Source organism: Lontra canadensis, unplaced genomic scaffold (genome assembly GCF_010015895.1).
Source record: "Lontra canadensis isolate GAN:19392208 unplaced genomic scaffold, GSC_riverotter_1.0 scaffold10, whole genome shotgun sequence".
Classification (NCBI taxonomy): Eukaryota; Metazoa; Chordata; class Mammalia; order Carnivora; family Mustelidae; genus Lontra; species Lontra canadensis.
In genome coordinates this window covers 750,150-772,822 of record NW_022631004.1, presented here as the reverse complement: position 1 = coordinate 772,822, position 22,673 = coordinate 750,150, and the positions used below count along the sequence as shown (strand labels likewise).

Below are 22,673 nucleotides of genomic sequence, written 5' to 3'. Positions count from 1 at the left end.
TGGGTTTTCCATATAAAGAATCATGTCATCTGTGAAGAGAGAGAGTTTGACTTCTTCATTGCCAATTTGGATACCTTTTTTTCTCTTTGTTGTCTGATTGCTGTTGCTAGGACTTCTAATACTATGTTGAACAAGAGTGGTGAGAGTGGGCATCCTTGTCGTGTTCCTGATCTCAACGGGAAGCCTGCAAGCTTTTTCCCATTGAGGATGATATTTTCTGTGGGTTTTTCATAGATAGATTTGATGAAGTTCAGGAATGTTCCCTCTATCCCTATACTTTGAAGCGTTTTAATCAGGAACAGATGCTGGATTTTGTCAAATTCTTTTTCTGCATCAATTGAGAGGACCATGTGGTTCTTCTCTCTTTTCTTATTAATTTGTTCTATCACATGAAAAAAATGTTCATCATCACTAGCCATCAGGGAGATTCAAATTAAAACCACATTGAGATATCACCTTACACCAGTTAGAATGGCCAAAATTAGCAAGACAGGAAACAACATGTGTTGGAGGAGATGTGAAGAAAGGGGAACCCTCTTCCACTGTTGGTGGGAATGCAAGTTGGTGCAGCCTCTTTGGAGAACAGTGTGGAGATTCCTCAAGAAATTAAAAATAGGACTTCCCTATGACCCTGCAATTGCACTAATGGATATTTACCCCAAAGATACAGATGTAGTGAAAAGAAGGGCCATCTGTACCCCAATGTTTATAGCAGCAATGGCCACGGTTGCCAAACTGTGGAAAGAACCAAGATGCCCTTCAACAGACAAATGGATAAGGAAGATGTGGTCCATATGCACTATGGAGTATTATGCCTCCATCAGAAAGGATGAATACCCAACTTTTGTAGCAACATGGACAGGACTGGAAGAGATTATGCTGAGTGAAATAAGTCAAGCAGAGAGAGTCAATTATCATATGGTTTCACTTATTTGTGGAGCTTAACAAATAGCATGGAGGACACGAGGAGTTAGGAGAAGGGAGTTGGGGAAAATTGGAAGGGGAGGTGAACAATGAGAGACTGGACTCTGAAAAACAATCTGAAGGGTTTGAAGAGGTAGGGGGGTGGGAGGTTGGGGGAACCAGGTGGTGGGTATTAGAGAGGGCATGGATTGCATGGAGCACTGGGTGTGGTACAAAAACAATGAATACTGTTATGCTGAAAATAAATTTAAAAAAATGATTAAAAAATAATAATTTCACATAATTGAAGAAACTTTAATTGAAACAGATTTTTTAAATTCAAGTTTAGTTTAAAGCCATATTTATTACATTATGATTTATTATTTTGTTACTTATCTGACTACAAATACAATGAGTACTTGGTACTCAAGCACTGTTTTATTTCACTATTGGCTATAAAATTTAGAGCAGTCATTAAACTTCTATGTACCAGTTTCAATAGCTATAAAAAAACGATAATAATCCTTAACCTAATCTTCTAGGCTTGATATTAAAATCAAGTGTAAAGCCTCATTAAAGGCATTTCATGCAATATAAATGCAAGATATTATCTCCAGAAAAAGAATCCATGTAGTAGAACTGTTGGAAAATATGAAGAAAAGACATTAATTAACTTCTGGAAAAGAGCAGTAGAAAATCACTGATGACTTGTAGACACTTCAAGGGTGAGATCTTACTGGTCGTGTTCCAAATGAAACATGTCTGCAACACGATTTGGTAACCAGTGAAGTAGAAATGTCATCCCATAAATAAAGCCATATTTCTATACTGTTTAAGCTAGGCATTTCTTTTGTGTGTGTGTGTGTGACTAGGACAGTTTGACTCATGATTTATAAAAAATAATGACACCATTGTAGCCTCCTGAAGAAGAAGAAGAAGAAGAAGAAGAAGAAGAAGAAGAAGAAGAAGGAGAAGAAGAAGAAGAAGAAGAAGAAGAAAGGGCAAGCATCATTGAGTTACCTCCATTCAGGGCTCTTGTTAACTACTGCAGAATATGTGGTAGCATAAACTGTAACTTATTGTTCAGTAAGATCTCTGTGATGTTGTTTGCCATTAAAAATTGGACTTGAGGATATATGGTTCCTTTAAAGTTGAGAGACATATTTATATAGGTTTTGTGTTATTGTCTTCTAAAAATGAGTTCTGCTAATATCATGTATCTTTGCAGTGATGTACATCTCACATCACTGCCATCATAACTTATTGAAATGGAAATTTATAAGCTTTGAGTGAAGCAATGCTTGACTTGTTTGGCCTAGGTTAGAGTGTACTACTTTCTTGTTTTGCTGTTTTTATTATGGATTTGCTACTGGACTCTGAATTCCATGTTTTTTAATTCATAACTTGGCTCTGCCACTTACCTGTCTGACTTCAGGTAAATTAATTCTATAGCTCTCAATGCCTCAATTTCCTAACACTTAAATGGGTATAATATTAGTTTAATCTTCATAGAGTTTCTATAAGGATTAAACATGTTAATGTATATAATTATAACAGTTAGTATGCATTACTAGCTGTTATTATCATTATTATTATAATTATTACTGCAAGATTCTTAATTCCTAAAATATTTAATTACAGTAAATGCACAAACTTGTATTGAAACTTAAGCTAAGATGTGTGTGACACACAATAAATATATATAATGTTCATATTTGGGTAAATTTTTAAAAATATGTACTAATACTAACACTATATTAATGATATAATAAATGCTGTATTTACTAACACAAGAAAAGAAAATATGTGCCAATCTGTTCAACATAATCATTCTTCAGCAGATATTTTATTGGATAAAATTTTGCTTTTTGCTGGTTGTGGTTTTGGGGAAAAGAATAAGATGGATCAAGGAAATAAAAAACTAAAATTCATTTTTAAGTGTTCATTTGTTTAAAATAGTTAATGCATTAACATGCCTTAACTCTTTTTTTTTTTTTAAGATTTTATTTATTTATTTGACACAGAGAGAGATCACAAGTAGGCAGAGAGGCACGGAGAGAGAGAGAGGAGGAAACAGGCTCCCTGCCGAGCAGAGAGTCCGATGTGCGGCTGGATCCCAGGACCCTGAGACCATGACCTGAGCCAAAAGCAGAGGCCCAATCCACTGAGCCACCCAGGCACTCCTATGCCTTAACTCTTAAAAGAAAAAAATGCTTTAACTCTTAAGAGTATAAATGTACATATATTGATATCTCTGGGCAATTAATATCCTCTTCCCACCCAATTCTCATTGCAGAGGTGACAATGTTTCAATCTCTTATGTGTATTTCCAGATATATTTTAAGGATATGTAAACAAATGCATTCCCCCACCCTTTTTATCGAATGAAAGCATACTTAACACACTCTTTCCTCCTTATCTTTTTTTCGCCAAAAGCTATATTGTGAGTTGAAGTCTATATCAGTACATAATAAGCTTCTAAACTTTATTAATATCCTATACAGCCTTCATTGGAAGTATATACCTGACTAATCTCACCAGGCCACAGCTGAGGGACAGTTTTGGTGTGAACATACTTGCTGTTATAAAAGTGCTGAATAAATAATATTTGTACAACTTAAATTAGTTGGTGTATATGTAGTATACTGTATGATCATTTTTAAGAAAAATAATTACTAGGTTGGGGGTAAATGCATGGTAAATTTTGAAATAAACTTTAATTTTAAATTTATTTGTGAATATTAATAAGGTGGATAGCACACAACTCAAAAAGGAAAAATGAATGGTAAAAATAAGACTCATATCACTTTCCTATATTCATCCAGTTCCTCAAACTGAGATAATTAGTCTTATTCACTTTATATATATCCTTCCAGAGACATGTGATGTGTATATATGTATGTAGAAAAATTCCTTTTTTTCAAGTGGACTTTTGTATTCTATAGCATAACAGTTTATAGCATTAGAAGACTCTTGCCTAGATGTTTGTATAAACACAGATACTGGGCTACACTGTAAATATTCATACTAGGAGCACACTATGTATCCTTATCCCTCAGTCTCAGCCATTGTAGATCTTATCAGTAAAAATGATGTTTTCTGGGACTTTCACTATAGCTCATTGTTTTCCCTGGATGGATGAGTAGTGATGAATTCTGTCATTGCTCTGTCCTCGAACAAGGATTTTCAAATCTACTACCGTCTGCCTCCACATTTGGCTCACAACATGCATTCTTGGATTACTCTTTAACCTCATCCTAAAATTTACTTTCACTTCTCTCTTAAATCTTTTATTTCCTCAGCCCTCCTCTTTCTTAGTTCTCTTTCTGCTGTATCACATCTCCCAGGAGCTTCCTAAAGAGACTTATGGGGTGGGGTGGTTAGGTTTTTGTTTTTTTTTTTTTAATCTTGTATATTAAAATAACCCTTTAGCTTATTCACTCACATGATTTTTCTGGACATAGAATTCTCAGTTTAAAATACGAAGCAATTTCTCAGTTGTCTTTCTGATTGCCGGTGTTGCTAATGAAAAAATGAAAACATCCTGATTTCTTATTCTTTGCACATGACAACTTTTGGTACTCTTCCCCGTGACAACTTGTGGGATCTTTTATTGCCTCTACTGTTCTAAAATATCAAAACACTTTGCTGGTATGGACCAGCCACCCTACTGAGTACTTGGAAGATCCTATTAGTCAAATTTGATTCCCTTTAGTATTAGGAAGTGATCTTAAATTATATTGCATTATATTTACTATACTTATTATATATGTTATGTATAATACATAGTGATAAAATGTAGTTTATATTAAATGTAATGTAACATTTATAAATCTGTATGTAAGTTATTTTTTTTAACAAAATGAACAAGAGTACTATTAAAGAGTACTTACCAGTTTAAGAAATTGCGTATATGCTGCATGCAGAAGAATTAGCCCTACAGTAATCATGCCCTCCAAACAATGGAAATAAGTATTCCTTATATTTTTAAAATATTTTGGCAACAAATGACTAAATTTGACATACCACATTTTAACATTGATCTCTCACACATGAACACATAAATATATAAAATATATTCGACTACTCTTTATGGTAGAGACTATTCTAGAGAATATAATTATTGGTAGGTAACAATAGTTTTTAAAAAGAGGAATTAATTTAAGTTCCAAATGTCAAAGTTACTAACACCTTTCTTAAAAGAGAAATTTATATTATTTTCTTAAATATTTTACAATCATTCCTCATGTTCAAAAGAGAGCTTTTCCTTTTCTATGCTTAAAAAAATATATATATATAGGGTTAAAGCAAATAGAGACAGCATATATTTATAATTGATAATTCTTATGTGGATTTAATATACTAATGCAGATTTACAAAATCATAGCATATAATAGCTATGGTCAATAATAAGTATGTAAATATTCATTTTGGATTTTCAACCGTTTTTTTCCCCAGATCATCTACCTTCTTACCATAACAAAAGTGTTCAGTGCACAAATAGAATGACTGAATGTATGTGTTATTAACAATAAGAACATTCCATCAAGTGGTATATTCCAATGAGGAGTGGAAGTAGAATTCCACTAGTAATTTTCCTTTATTGAACAAAACGTTATCATCATCTTACATCTAGTTATATTTGAAACATATATTTATTTTTCCTTTTTAAAAAGCTGAAACATACTTAAAATTGTATTACATTTTTTATTATTGTTACTTTTCAGTTCTTGGAATAATGTGAGAACCAGCATTGGCATTATGCTATTATTATTCAAGATTTGTGTCATTTCTCTTTGTTTTCAGCATGCAGTGACCTGGAGTTCAGGGAAGTGGCAAATAGATTGCGGGACTGGTTCAAGGCCCTTCATGAAAGCGGAAGCCAAAACAAGAAGACAAAAGCACTGAGGCCCGAGAGAAGCAGTAAGATTTCTAAATTTCGTGTGCCCTTGTCTTTGATGTGGGATTTTATTTTCAGTGAATCACTTAAATCGAAGCATATATTTCAAAATTTATTCTTTGTTTAGGTGCTGAACAAAAATCAGAACATTGTGTCTACTTCCAAACACACTCATAGTATTTTGCAAGGAAATAAAACATTTGTGACAGCTCTGATTGGTTAAAAAAAAGAAATAGTCCCTCAGAGACATTAAGTTGCAGTTGAAGTGAAAGTATGGGAATATTTTTCAGTGTTTTGATAGCAGTGGGAAAGAATAAAACAATACAGGAAATAAAGGTAAGATTAATAGAGTACTTGAGATTTTACAGACACAATTAGCCCCCATTCCTCCACAGGTTACCCTTTCCATGATGGATTTGCAGATATTTCTACTTTGATCTAGCAAAGCCAGTAGACAAAAAGGATGCTTTCAAGGGCACAGTGCAAATCAAATTCATAAGAAAAGAAGAAAATAAGAGCCTTATGAAGATTATATTATTCTTTTATCATCTGTATAATTTCCTCAGAGTGTTTTCTAATTCCTTAGAAGTAGAAAATGGCAATTGAAGTAAAACACTTGTCATGAAAATTTTATGAACTTTTCATTTTATGTTTTTTTCATTTATAAAAAATACACATTTAACACATACAAAACAAAGATATTGAAATATAAGCTTAATTTGAGGAGCTTTCAAAGATTGAAGTATTTTCTCTAAAATACAAGAAGTGGTGGCAGGATAGTAATTAGAAGCAGCCTCTTGTAGTTGACAAAGTCCCAAGTGTTCCCTTCTTTGCTCATTTGTGGCATGACCCATTCACTCTACCTTGCAATCCTCAAATACCACTTTCTAACAAAATCATTTCATAGATGGGCATGGTTATCTATAACCTATATTTCCCAAAATATCTCACTTTTTTTCTTCTCATCAAGAAATTTTCTATAATCCCAAACTTTTATATTTATGAATCTTATATATGTCCTTAAACAATTTAATAATTCTTTTTAATTAAACTAATTCAGCTATCACTGATAGACATAATAATTATCTTTGGATGTGTGATGACTATTTATAAAGGTTTCTTCTTATGAATGTCAGAAAAAAAGTATTGCACTGTCCCTGCTCTTTAGGAGTGTTTCTTAGGTTTGTCTTTGGAATTATTGATTACATTTTTGGTAGAGGTTAATTTTTTGGATGCTGTGAGTGTAAGTAAAATGACTAATCTCATTTAATAGAAACAATAGAGTATATTTGGCCTTGTATTCATAAAGCAACAATATCTGAGGTAGGATAAAATTTGTTCCAGATCTTAGCATATTGATCTTTTAAAATTCATGTCTACACTATCCTACCAATTCCCATACTTGAATATTTTTTTACTCTTTTTTTTGAATTTCTTGATCTCAAATTTCTCCTTTGATCTTAAGTTTAGACTAGTAATTGCCCCCATATTTGGAGATGGATAAAAGGAAAGCTTGTAGTACATTCACCATATTGCTTAGTTAATTGTACATATTCATAAATATCATTTCCCTTTCCAGCTTCTTTTTTTCCAGAAATGAGGCATTCTCAATATAGTGGGTTATTTACAAGAAACTCTTAGGTAGTTGAATATCATTGGAAAGTAAATGAAAAACTGGGTAAAGGATTATTTATACTACTTGTAAGGTTAGAGACTAATTAGGAGTAAATTCAGAAAAAGAAGTAATCTATTAAAACAGGCAAGACAAATCACTAGAAGAAAAATGGCTAATTCCCTCAATTCCTCAGATCTACACATCATCTGAGTGAGTTCTTTTCTGACTCCATCATATTTAATTTGTAAACCAACCCATAATATTATATTCCCTATTTAATTTCTATTTTCATTTTTCTTTCATAACATTTTACACTACCTACTATAGTAAAATCTACTTGTTTATTTGGTTTATACTCTCTCTTTCTCTCTCTCCCTCCCTCCCTCCCTTCCCCCACCCCACACATACTGGATGATTATGAACTTAGTGAAGTCAGAGATCTTTATTTACCACTATATTATCAAAACACAGAATTGTTTGACACATAATACTCCTAAATAAAAATGAGCAATATTAATGAATGGAAGAAACAAAGAAGCAATCAAAATACTACATTATCTGGATATAACACAATTTAATCAATCAGTTTTTTCCTAAGAATGATTGTTTTTGTTTATAATTTGTTTATAATTCCATTATTTTCTCCACGATAACAGTTGACTGTTATGCTTTTATTTCTAAGAAGTGGAAGTGATGGGTCAAAATGTACATGCATTTCAAATGATAAATTATGATAGATATTACAGGCTGCTTTGCAAAAATCTTAAGGTATTTCTAGTTTCTAACAGCAAAACATGAAAGTTAACTTTTGTCTTTATCCATGACAGCAAAAATATTACCATTCCTTTTAACTTTTCCATTCTGGTGAGCATGCTATCATAATTCATTGTTAATCTAATTTTAATTCCCTTAATTAGCAGTGAATTTGAACACAAAATATTAGTGGGGGAAACTTTTATACAGCAAAACAAAATAAAATGACTCTTTCAGCTCAGGCTACTCTACTAAAATACCATAGACTAGATGGATTAAACAATAGACATTTCTCAAATTCTGGAGGCTGGGAAGTACTATGTCATGGTGCTGCTAGATGGGATTCCTGGTGAAGGTCATTTTCCTGTTTGTAGGCAGACATCTTTTCCTATGGCACTCAGAGAACGATCTCTGTAGGGTCTCTTCTTATTAGAGCACCAATCCTCCCATGTAGCTTGTACCTTCATGACCTAACTACTGCTCAAAGGCTCCATTTCCAAATGCCATGAAATTGGGGGATAGGGCTTCATCATGTGAATTTTGGCAGGACACAGTTTAGTACATAGCAAAAATAAAATAGCACACATGCACGAAACACATGTAAAACCACTAGTTATGTCAACTTACATGTTTAATTCTAAGAAAGGTATATTAATGGATTCCATTCTAATTGTATTTAATAATTCCTTCTAGTATTTTGGGGAGGTTGATATGTGTTTCTACTCTATTTTTTAGAATGTATAGATTTATTTCTGTTCTAACCATTAATAAATTATACTTCATATCACATTATTTTATTACATTATATTCTACTTACTGCTTTTTTTGGCACAGATTTCACCTAATCTCATAGTAATATTATCAATTCTACATTTAATTTTATTACACTTGCTTGATATACTTGCGAACATTTCATTGCCAATTTTTCTTTATTACTTAGGTTTAAATGTCTTTCTTGTAAGCAACTGTATTAAAACTTCGAGTTTTCAATATGACAGTGGGAAAACTTGTGATTTTTTTTTATAATCAAGATATAATAATAAAGTCAACATAAAGCACAGAAAAATATTCTGATAAAACACAGAATGTTTGCCATTTAGGAGATTACCCAGAAGACAAAGAAAATCTTATTTTCACAATTTCTTATTAAGAACATACCAATAATCTAAGAAAGTGTTGTCATTTTAAAAGAGAGACAAATTTTAGTTTTGTATCTGTATAATATTTGGTACTAATTTTAAAAATCTTATATAGTAAACCTTTCAAATATCAATGAGTGCTGACCGTGACAAAAAATTGAGGGATCCTTTTGTAATTTTTTGTATTATATAGATTTTGTCATATGTTTTTGGAACAATGAGTCATTTTATTTTAGGGTAAAATATGCTTTTTAGCAAAGTCATATCTTGCATATCTTTAATATCAAGTTGCTTATATCATTATTTTTCCTAGTAAAATATTACTTATATAGATATTATAATTTTAAATTATAGTAATGTTTATTTTATATAGAAAACTATGAGTTAGATATTTTAAACTGTTATGCATTAGCATTTTGCTGTATATGAACAAAATTTGTAAATATGTATTTTATACTTTTTATAACAATACTCATTTTTTATATGTAGCTTTTTAATCAATAAAAATGAACATGTTTATTAACAGACCCAAATATGTAAAACTTGAACTATAAAATTCATTTGAATTGTAAACACTAGAAGCAAAAATTTCAAAAATTTAAAAACATGCTTTATCTTTTTTAAAAGTGATCTGGATATTTAATGAATATACATTAATTTAGCATGAGTCAAAGATTTTAAGTTATGAAATGAGTTTGAAAATATTTTAAAATTTCAAGTTGGCTTTTATAAACAATTACTGTTGACATAGAATTTATCATAGTAAGGATTTCACTTGTTAGAAAATATTTTAATATGTTAAAACAGATATTTTTTATAATCTTAAACATCTAGTAGATATAATAGTAATTTATTCAGTCAGTATACCTATATAAATTTAGGGCAAACATGTCCAAATATAATAAAAATGTGTGTTTGTATTTTATATACACTAATATAAAATATAATATTATATATATATATATATATATACACACCCACACACATATATCTCTCTCTCTCTCACATTTTCCTTATCTTTTCATCTATTGATGAACACAGGTTGCTCCCATATCTTGGCTATTGTAAATAATGCTGCAACAAACATAGGGGTGCATATATCTCTTTGAACTGGTATTTTGCTTACTTTGGGTAAATACTTTATAGTTAAATTATTGGATCATGTGGTATTTTTGTTTTTAATTTTTTGAGGAATGTCCGTACTGTTTTCCACAATGATGGTAGCAATTTACATTCTTACCAACAGTGTACAAGTGTTCATTTTCTCTACATTCTCATCAATACTTGTTGTTTCTTGTCTTTTCTATTTTAGCTGTACTTACAAGTGTGAGGTGATATCTCATTGTGGTTTTGATTTGCATTTCCTTGATGATGAGTGATGTTGAGCATCTTTCATGTCTCTATAGCCATCTGTATGTCTTCTTTGGGGGAAAAAAAAAAACATCTATTCATGTCCTTTGCCCATTTGTTAATCAAGGTGCTTGTTTTATTTGGTGTAGAGTATATAAGTTCTTTATATATTTTGGATATTAGCCCCCTATGAGATATGTCATTTGCAAATATCTTCTCCAATTCAGTAGGTCACGTTTTTGTTGATGGTTTCCTTTGCTTTGCAAAAGCTTTTTATTTTGATGTAGTCTCAATAGTTTATTTCTCACCTTTGTTTTTCATGCCTTGGGAGACATATCTAGAAAATGTTGTTATAGATAATGTCACAGAAATTACTCCTTATGTTGTCCTCTAGGATTTTCAGATTTCATGGTTTCAGGTCTTTAACCCATTTGAGTTTATTTTTTGTACATGATGTTAAATGTGGTCCAGTTTCATTCTTTTGTATGTAGTTTTATAGTTTTCCCAACATCATTTATTGAAGAGATGGTCTTTTTAAAACATTAAGTTTATTAGGAGGTCATTTTTTTATTTCTAAAAATTTTAGTAATAAGTAATTTATATAAACACTTATTATTCCTAAGCCAATCACCATAGAAATTTCTTAAGAGACTTTATAATCTAATTTGGTAATACCCTCTGAAGATAGGGGAAAATACATACACACACACACACACACACACACACACACATCCCTGCACATTCATGCTTACACATGCACATACACACAAAAGTAGAGTTTAAAGTTGTTATATTTTAGTCGTCAGTCATGTACAAGCATAGAAATGTAAACTCACTGGTTTATATCAAAGAACTGTCTCTCATGCTTCCCTCACATTTACATTTTTATAAAGATTATGTTTATGGAGGATGAAATAAGTTGTGGTTATGTAGTTAAATATGAGAATTGATGCTCTACTGATATTTAGAGAAGAGGCCTTTAACATTGTTTTCGTTCTGATATGCACTCTTATGGAAACTGTGGATGAAATTTTGCTTGAGGGACTGAGGAGAGTTCAGTTGTCCATTTGGGCTTTTCCAAATAATGTCTAGCCTATTTCCAATGAATTCTTTTGGCTTCAGATGATTGCTCTTGGAGTCTCTGGATCCCTTGAAAGCCCCTGATGAGGCAGAGTCCTAAAGTTTGAGTGGTAGCAGGAGGTTGAGGGGCACAACTAAGAAGACAAAAGCCTTCATGAATACCAGGGTGAATACCATGGGATCCAAAGGATGTTAGCACTCCAAGTCTCAGCACTATTAAAAAAAAAAGTCAAAGTCAAATAAATACAAATCTGGACTAAATGAAGAAAGACTTCAGCATGAGGGAAAAGAAAGAAAAAAAAGGGTAAGGGTGTTGAGTGAGGACAGATGAAAAGATTTTAGGGAACTGAAAGAAAGGTTGAAAGTGATAAAACAAAACAAAACAACACAAGGTGGAGGAAGAACAAGAACTGATGGGAAGGCAGAGTTCTTAAATGCACCATTGTAAGGAGATCCCAAGTTTTGCAAAACTTCATTGTAGTGTCCAATTATCTTTAAAGAAATTTTGCCATTTGTAGAGATATTGGAAGGAAAGAATGGCAGTAAGAGTCCTACTCAACAGAAAGAGTCAGGGTTTAAATGCCCATTCAAGAAAAGCCAAGTCTTCAGTTTAAGAAGATTCTCACTCAAACAGAAACTAACAGAGAAAAGCACTGCTTAACAGAATCAATATAACTTACAGTATCATAACAATTATCTCATGGCTCTGGGTTGGAAATTGTGACTTACCATGTTTTCCTAGCCAGGAAGGACACAAAATATATGAGGAGCCTCCATGAGTACCTGAAGACAGTGGGATCCAAGGGGTATTCAGCACTTCAAGCCACAGCACCATAAAATGTCAAATAAATGCAAGTCCAGATTAAGTAAAGAAAGGTTATTCACTCTTAATTTCATGAAACAAACTGAGGGTTGCTGGGGGTGGGGGGTGGTAATAGGGTGGCTGGATTATGGATATTGGAAAGGGTATACGTTATGATGAGTGTTGTGAAATGTGTAAGCCTGATAATTCACAGTCCTGTACCCCTGGGGCAAATAATACATTATATGTTAATAATAATAATAATAAAGTCCATTGCAGTATGGAAAATGCTTCTACCTCAAGATCTGCAAACATGTCAAATCAAAAAAGAAAATCTTTTTTTTTTTTAGGTTTTATTTAAATTCAAGTTAGTTAACATAAAGTGTATTATTAGTCTCAGGGGTAGAATTTAATGATTCATTATTTACATATAACACCCAGTGCTCATTACAAGAAACTGCCCTCCTTAATGCCAATTTCACCCAATTTTCCCAACACCATTTGTTGAAGAGACTTTCTTTTTTCCATTGGATATTCTTTCCTAAGAATTAAGGTTAAGATAGTTGACCACATAGTTAAGGGTTTATTTCTGGGTTCTCTATTCTGTTCCATTGATCTATGTGTCTGTTTTTGTGCCAGTACCATATTGTCATGATGATTACAGCTTGAAGAATGGAACTGTGATGCCCCCAGTTTTGGTTTTCTTTTTCAACATTATTGTGACTACTCAGTGTCTTTTTGAGTTCCATACAAATGTTAGAATTATTTATTCCAGCTCTGTAAAAAATGCTGGTGTTATTTTGATAAGGACTGCACTGAATGTGTAGATTGCTTTCAGTAGGATATATAATTTAACAATATTTTTTCTTCTAATCTATGAGCATGGAACTTTTTTTCCATTTCTTTATCTCTTTATTTCTTTCATTAGGATTCTATAGTTTTCCAAGTATACATGTTTGGTTAGGTTTATTCTTAGGTATCTTATATTTTTGGTGCAATTGTTAACAGCATTGATTCCTTGGTTTCTCTCTCTTTTGTTTCATTATTGGTGTACAGAAATGCAACAGACTGTGCATTGATTTTATATACTGAGACTTTGCTGAATTCTTATATCAGTTCTAGCAAGTTTTTGCTGGAGTCTTTCAGGTTTTCTACATAGAGTATCACGTCATCAAAAGAAAGCTGGAGTACCCATACTTATACCAGACAAACCAGATTTTAAACCAAAGACTATAATAAGAGATGAAGAAGGACACTATAGACACTATATCATACTAAAGGGGTCTATCCAACAAGAAGATCTAACAATTATGAATATGCCCCTAACTTGCGAGCAGCCAAATATATAAATCAATTAATAACAAAGAAACAAAGAAATTCATTGATAATAATATAATAATAGGGGAATTTAATACCCCACTCACAGCAATGGACAGATCATCTAAGCAGAAGACTAACAAGGTAACAAGAGCTTTGAATGACACACTGAATCAGATGGACTTACCAGATATATTCAGAGCATTTCATCCTAAAACAGCAGAATACACATTCTTTTTGAGTACACATGGAACATTCTCCAGAATAGATTACATACTGGGTCATAAATCAGGCCTCTACTGGTACAAAAAGATTGAGATCATACCATGTATACTTTCAGAACACAATGCTATGAAATTTAAATTCAACCACAAGAAAAAAACTGGAAAGATCACAAATACATGGAGGTTACAGCAATTCCTACTAAGAATGAGTGGGTTAACCAGGAAATTAAAGAAGAGTTAAAAAATACATGGAAGCAAATGAAAACGAAAACACAACAGTATAAAACCTTTGGGATGCAACAAAGGCAGGTCTTACAGGTCTTCCTAAAGAAGCAAGAAAAGTCTCAAATACACAACCCAATCTTACACTAAAGGGACTGGGGAAAGAACATCAAATAAGTCCTAAATCCAGCAAGAGAAGGGAAATAATAAAGATTAGAGTGGAAATAAATGATACAGAAAAAAGAACAAATTTTAGAACACATCAATGTAACTTGAAGCTGGTTTTTTGAAAGAATTAACAAAATTGATAAACCCCTGGCCAGAGTTATCAAAAAGAAAAGAGAAGGGATCCAAATAAATAAAATCATGAATGAAACAGGAAAGATCACAACCAACACCACAGAAATACAAATAATTAAAATAGAATATTATGAGCAAGTATATGCCAACAAATTAGGCAATCTGGAAGAAACAGAAAAATTCCTAGAAACATAAACTACCAAAAATGAAGCAGGAAGAAATAGAAAATCTGAACAGACCCATGACAAGCAAAGAAATAGAATCAGTAATCAAAAATTCCCCAACAAACAAGAGTCCATGGCTGGATGGCTTTCTTGTGGGATTCTACCAAACATTTAAGAATTAATATGAGCCACTGTGGAAAACAATATGAAGGTTCCTCAAAAAGATAAAAATAGAGCTACCCTATGATCTAACAACTGCACTATTAGATATTTATCCAAAGGAAAAAAAAAATAGTGATTCAAAGGGGCACATGCACCCTAATATTTATAGCAGCAATGTCCACAACAGCCAAACTGTGGAAAGAGTCTGGATGTCCATTAACAGATGAATGGATAAAGAAGACTTGATACACACACACACACACACACACACACACACACACACACAATGGAATATTACTCAGCCATCAAAAAACGAAAATTGCCGTTTGCAACAAGGTGGATGGAGCTAGAGGATACTATGCTAAGTGAAATAAGTCAGTCAGAGAAAGATAAATACTGTATGATTTCACTCATGGAATTTAAGAAACAGTACACATGGCCATAAGGAAAGATAAGGACAAGTAAAATAAGATAAAAACAGAGAAGGAGGCAAAACATAAGAGACTCTTAACTATAGGAAACAAATTGAGGGTTGTTAGAGTGGAGGTGAATAGGGTGATGGGGTAATTGGGTGATGGGCATTACGGAGAGCATTTGATGTAATAAGCACTGGGTGTTAATATGTAATTAATGAATCCCTAAATTCTATCCCTGAAACTAATAATACACTATATGTTAACCAAATTGAATTTAAATAAAAAAAATTAAAAATAAAATAAAATAAAAAGGAACAAATAATCATTCTATTGAAACTGTTAAAAAAAAAAATAGAAATGGAAGAAACACTTCCAAATTCATTCTATGAGGCTAGCTTTACCTTGATTCCAAAACCAGACAAAGACCCCACTAAAAAGAATTACAGACCAATATCTCTCCTCCTTTTTTTTTGTATCCATGGTGAACATGGATACAAAAATTCTAATTTTTGTAAAAAAGTAAATCAAAATACTATCTAATCGAATCCAACAGTACATTAAAAGTTTTAGTCACCATGACCAAGTGGGATTTATTTCTTGGCTGCAGGGTGGTTTAATATCTGCAGACCAATTGATGTGATACACCACATTAATAAATGAAAGGATAAGAACCATACAAACCTCTCAATAGATGCAGAAAAAACATTTGACAAAATACAGCATCTTTCTTGATAAAAATCCTCAAGAAAGTATGAATAGACAGAACATAGCTCAACATCATGAAGTCCATATATAAAAACCCACAGATAATATCATGCTCACTAGGGAAAAACTGAGAGCTTTTCCCTTAAGGTTAGGAACATGGCAGGTATGTCTATTTTCATCACTGTTGTTTGACATAGTACTAGAAATCCTAGCCTCAACAATCAGACAACAAAATGAAATAAAAGACATCCAAATTGGCAGGGAAGAAGTCAAACTCTCTCTCTTGGCAGAAGTCTTTCTTTTGTAGAAAAGAGTAAGAAGGACCAGCAATGCTTTTGTGGATGAGGAGGCCAAATGTGTGGGGTAAGCAGGTAGCAAATTTGGGCACTTTAACAGGAAATAATATTTATGTGCTCAGCAGATTCTCAGAACATCAATTAAGGAGGGATTTTGTGCATCTGAGTGCTTTTGTCCTTGCTCAAACATATGAAAAAGCCAAAGTTTAGGAGTCTAGAGGAGGAGAAAAGCATGGCTAAAGTTTGGTCAAGTCAAAGTTCAGTGGCTAAGTAATGGACAACTGGGAGCACTTGGTCAAACTTTATTTCTAAGTATAAAAGACTCATTTGTCTACCAGGCAAGAATATGAGACAATTAAGCCTCTTATTTCCTCATAATTTCCAACCTTCTATATATTTGGTCTGTGTTTTGATACATTCCTTGCACTTAATTGTCTAGACCACTAATTTGATGCTTCACAGTGGCAATTCTCTACAATTCACCCATAGAATTACTGGTCTGGGAAATTATGTTTTTAAGTCTAGAAAGTATTTTTGTACATTTTTTATCTGTGTACTCTTAAATGTTTTTTTTTTTTTCATTCTTTTTTAAAATTTCCTTTCAGTGTTCCAAAATTCATTGTTTATGCACCACACACAGGGATCCATGCAATATACACCCTCCATAATACCCACCACCAGGCACACCCAACCCCCCACGCCCCTCAGTCCCAAACCCTCAGTTTGTTTCTCAGAGTCCACATTCTTTCATGGTTTGTCTCCCTCTCTGATATCCCCCAACTTACTTCTCTCCAAGTCCCAATGTCTTCTATGTTATTCCTTATGCTCCACAAGCAAGTAAAACCCTATGATAATTGAATCTCTTGGCTGACTTATTTCACTCAGCATAATCTCTCCAGTCCCATCCATGTTGATACAGAAGTTGGGTATTCATCCTTTCCGATGGAGGCATAATACTCCATTGTGTACATGGACCATATCTTCTTTATCCATTCGTCTGTTGAAGGGCATCTTGGTTCTTTCCACAGTTTGGCCACTGTGACCATTGCTGCTATGAACATTGGAGTACAGATGGCCCCCTTCATTACATCTGTATCTTTGGGATAAATACCCAGTAGTGCAATTGCAGGGTCCTAGAGTAGCTCTATTTTTAATTTTTTGAGGAATCTCCACACTGTTTTCCAAAGAGGCTGCACCAACTTGCATTCCCACCAACAGTGTAAGAGGGTTCCTCTTTCTCCACATCCTCTCCAACCCAAGTTGTTTATGGTCTTGTTAATTTTGGCCATTCTAACGGGTGTAAGGTGGCATCTCAATGTGGTTTTGCTTTGAATCTCCCTGATGGCTAATGATGATGGACATTTTTTCATGTGTCTGTTAGCCATTTGTATGTCTTCTTTGGAGAAGTGTCTGTTAATGTCTTCTGCCCATTTTTTTATGTGATTATCTGTTTTGTGTGTGTTGAGTTTCAGGGGTTCTTTATAGATCTTGGATATCAGCCCTTTGTAGTGTCATTTGCGAATATCTTCTCCCATTCCGTGGGTTGCCTCTTTGTTTTCTTGACTGTTTCCTTTGCTGTGCAGAAGCTTTTGATCTTGATGAAGTCCCAAAAGTTTATTTTGGCTTTTGTTTCCTTTGCCTTTGGAGACATATCTTGAAAGAAGTTGCTGTGGCCAATGTCAAAGAGGTTACTTCCTATGTTCTCCTCTAGGATTTTGATAGATTCCTTCCTCATGTTGATGTCTTTTATCCATTTTGAGTTTATCTTTTTGTATGGTGTAAGAGAATGGCCGAGTTTCATTCTTCTACACATAGATGTCCAATTTGCCCAGTACCATTTATTGAAGAGACTGTCTTTTTTCTACTGTATATTTTTTTCCTGCTTTGTCAAAGATCATTTGACCATAGAGTTGAGGGTCCATATCTGAGCTCTCTACTCTGTTTCACTGGTCTATGTGTATGTTTTTGTGCCAGTACCATGCTGTCTTGGTGATCACAGCTTTGTAGTAAACTTGGAATCAGGCAACGTGATGCCCCCAGTTTTGTTTTTCTTTTTCAACATTTCCTTAGCAATTCGGGGTCTCTTCTGGTTCCATACAAATTTTGGGATTGTTTGTTCCAGCTCTTTGAAAAATGCCAGTGGAATTTTGATTGGGATGGCACTGAACGTAGAGATTGTTCTAGGCAGTATAGACATTTTAACAATGTTTATTCTTCTGATCCATAAGCATGGAAGTCTCTCTCATCTTTTTGTGTCTTTTTCAATTTCTTTCATGAGTGTTCTGTAGTTCCTCGAATACAGATCCTTTACCTCGTTGGTTAGGTTTATTCCCATGTATCTTATGGTTCTTGGTGCTATAGTAAATGGAATCAATTCTCTCATTTCCTTTTCTATATTTTCATTGTTAGTGTATAAGAAAGCAACTGATTTCTGTGCAATGATTTTGTATCCTGGCACATTACTGAATTGCTGTATGAGTTCTAGTAGTTTGGGGGTGGAGTTGTTTGGGTTTTCTATATAAAGTATCATGTCATCTACGAAGAGAGAGAGTTTGACTTCTTCATTGCCAATTTGAATACTTTTTGTTTCTTTTGCTGTCTGGTTGCTCTTGTTAGAACTTCTAGTACTATGTTGAACAAGAGTGGCGAGAGTGGGTATCTTTATCATGTTCCTGATCTCAAAGGAAAAGCTGTCAGCTTTTCCCCATTGAGGATGATATTTGCTGTGGGTTTTTCATAGATAGATTGTATGAAGTGGAGGAATGTTCCCTCTATCCCTATATTTTGAAACGTTTTAATTGGGAATGGATGCTGGATCTTGCCAAATGCTTTTTCTGCATCAATTGAGAAGACCATGTGGTTGTTCTCTATTCTCTTATTGATTCATTCTGTCATGTTGATTGATTTGTGAATGTTGAACCACCCTTCCATTCCATGGATAAATCCCACCTGGTCATGGTGGGTAATCTTTTTAATGTACTGTTGGATCCTATTAGCTAGAATCTTGTTGAGAATCTTGGTATCCATATTCATCAGGGATATTAGTCTGAAATTCTCCTTTTTTGGTGGAGTCTTTGCCTGGTTTGGGGATCAGAGTAATGCCAGCTTCATAAAGTGAGTCTGGAAGTTTTCCTTCAGTTTCTATTTTTTGAAACAGCTTCAGGAGAATAGGTATCATTTCTTCTTTGAATGTTTGGTCGAATTCTCCAGGGAATCTGTCAGGTCTGGGGCTCTTGTTTTTTGGGAGGTTTTTTGATCACTGCTTCAATCTCATTACTAGATATTGGTCTATTCAAGTTGTCAATTTCTTCCTGATTCAGTTTTGGAAGTTTATAAGTTTCTAGGAATGCATCCATTTCATCTAGGTTGCTTAACTTATTGGCATATACCTGTTGATAATAATTTCTGATGATTGTTTCTATTACTTTGGTGTTAGTTATGATCTCTCCCTTTTCATTCATAATTTTTAAAAAAGATTTTATTTATTTATTTGACAGACAGAGATCACAGGTAGGCAGAGAGGCAGGCAGAGAGAGAAGAAGGGAAGCAGGCTCTCTGCTGAGCAGAAAGCCCGATGCGGGGCTCTATCCCAGGACCCTGGGATCATGACCCAAGCTGAAGGCAGAGGCTTTAACCCACTGAGCCACACAGGTGCCCCTTCATTCATAATTTTATTAATTTGGGTTCTCTCTCTTTTCTTTTGGATTAGTTTGGCCCATACTTTATCGATCTTACTGATTCTTTCAAAAAACCAGCTTCTAGTTTCATTGATGTGTTCTACTGTATCTCTAGTTTCTATCTCATTGATCTCTGCTCTAATCTTGATTATTCCCTTCTTGTGTGTGTGGTTGGCTTAATTTATTGTTGATTCTCCTGTTCCTTAAGGTGTAAAGAGAGCTGGTATATTCTGGATTTTTTTCAATTTTTTGAGGGAGGCTCAGATGGCTATGTAATTCCCCCTTAGGACAGCCTTTGCTGTATCCCATAGGTTTTGGACTGAAATGTCTTCATTCTCACTGGTTTCCAAGAATTGTTTAAGTTCTTCTTTGATTTCCTGGTTGATCCAAACATTCTTAAGCAGGGTGGTCTTTAGCTTCCAAGTGTTTGGATTCCTTCTAAATTTTTTCTTGTGGTTAAATTCCTGTTTCAAAGCATTGTGGTCTGAGAATATGCAGGGAATATTAATCTTTTGGTATCAGTTGAGCCCTGCTTTGTGACCCAGTATGTTGTCTGTTCTGGAGAAAATTCCATGTATGCTTGAGAAGAATGAATATTATGTTGTTTTAGGATGGAATGTTCTGTATATATCTATGAGGTCCATCTGGTCCAATGTGTCATTCAATGCTCTTGTTTCTTTATTGATTTTCTGTTTGGATGATCTGTCTATTACTGAGAGAGGCATGTTAAGGTCTATTAATCTACTATTAATGTATTCATATCAATATGACTCTTTATCTTGATTAACAGTTGTCTTATGTAGTTAACTGCTCCCGTATTGGGGGGCATAAATATTTACAATTGTTAGATCTTCTTGGTGGATAGGCCCTTTAAGAATGATGTAGTCTTTCTCTTTATCTCTGACTACAGTCTTTAGTTTAAAATCCAATTTATCTGATATGAGAATTGTTAGCCCAGCTTTCCTTTGAGGCCCATTGGCATGAAAGATGCTTCTCCATCCCTTCACTTTCAGTCTGGATGTATCCTTAGGTTGAAAATGTGTCTCTTGTAGACAACTTATGGATGGGTCTGGTAGTTTTATCCCATCTGCAACCCTGTGCTGTTTTATGGGAGTGTTTAGGCCATTCACATTGAGAGTGATTATTGAAAGATACCTTTTTATTGACATCATGTTGCCTATGAAGCCCTCGTTTCTATAGATTGTCTCTGTAAATATCTGTTATATGACATTCTTGGGTTCTTTTTTCTTTTATAGAACCCCCCCTTAATATTTCTTGTAGTGCTGGCTTGGTGTTCGCATACTCTTTTAAACCTTGCTGGTCTTGGAAGCTCTTTATTTCTCCATCCATTTTGAATGTCAGCCTTGCTGGATAAAGTATTCTTGGTTGCATGTTCTTCTCATTTAATGCCCTGAATATGTCTTGCCAGCCCTTTCTGGCTTCCAGGTTTCTGTCGACAGGTCTGACATTATTCTGATGAACCTTCCTCTGTATGTAAGGAATCTCTTCCCCCTAGCTGCTCTGAAGAGCTCTTGTCTAAAATTATGATTTATGGGGCTCCTGGGTGGCTCAGGGGGTTAAAGCCTCTGCTTTCAGCTCAGGTCATGATCCTAGGGTCCTGGGATCGAGCCCCTCATTGGGCTCTCTGCTCAGCAGGGAGCCTGCTTCCTCCTCTGTCTCTGCCTGCCTCTCTGCCTACTTGTGATCTCTGTCTGTCAAATAAATAAATAAAAATCTTAAAAAAATTAAAAATTAAATTATGATTCATCAGTTTCACAATCTAGTGTCTGGAAGTCTTTCTAGATTTGTTGATCTTGGGGGTGATCTTTTTGTCTCTAGGACAGGAACACTGGTTCCATTCCCCAGATTGGGAAAATTTTCATGGAGAATTCATTCAACTATATCTTCTAATCTTCTTTCTTTCTCCTCCTCCTCAGGGATCCCAATAATTCTGAAACTGGAACATTTCATGGCATCATTTATTTCCTTAATTCTGTTTTCATGGCTTCTAAACTGTTTGTTCCTGGCCCCCTCCTGATCCCTTTTCTCTATCAGTTTGTCCTCTAGATCACTAATTCTATCTTCTGCCTTGGTTACCCTAGCTGTTAGAGAATTTAGATTAGTTTGGATCTCATTGATAGCATTTTAAACTTCTTCCTGGGCAGCTTTCACTTCTTCTCTAATCAGTTCTATGTTGTCATTAATGGTTTTCTCCAACCTAGCCATTGCTTGGGTAATTGTCACCCTAAATTCCCTTTCTTACATACTGTTTAGTTCCATATCCAATAGCTCTGATGGAGCAGGCACAGTCTCTGAATTTTTCCTCTGTTGGGCGTCCCTTCTCTTAGTCATTTTGATGAGACATGGTTGAGGGGATGTGTAGCTGAATATATCAACCACGATCCAGGCAAGGTGCACCCTGGAATGCTTCTGAGCAATCGGAAGTCACCACCAAAAAAGAAAGAAAAAAGAAAAAAAGAGAGAGAGAAAGAGAGACCGTAAAAAGAGAGAAGACCCAACAGAATGGGCCCCAAAGGTAAGATTAATAAGTTATACAAACAAAAATGGACAAACAAAAAGACAAATAAAAGTAAATGACAAGGGGGAAAAAACAAAAAGAACCCAGCCAAAATGAATCCCAAGGATAA

General features: G+C 34.1%; 1 protein-coding gene across 4 annotated transcripts in view; it reads left to right on the top strand.

The window, feature by feature from the left end:
- The window catches only part of SPOCK3 (SPARC (osteonectin), cwcv and kazal like domains proteoglycan 3), a 469,574-nt gene that overhangs the window by 409,608 nt on the left and 37,293 nt on the right, over positions 1-22,673 (top strand). For all 4 annotated transcript variants that reach the window (XM_032855450.1, XM_032855451.1, XM_032855449.1 and 1 more), the window contains one exon: positions 5,710-5,826. In XM_032855450.1, coding sequence (XP_032711341.1) covers positions 5,710-5,826 — 117 coding nt within the window. The remainder of the gene's footprint in view (positions 1-5,709; positions 5,827-22,673) is intronic.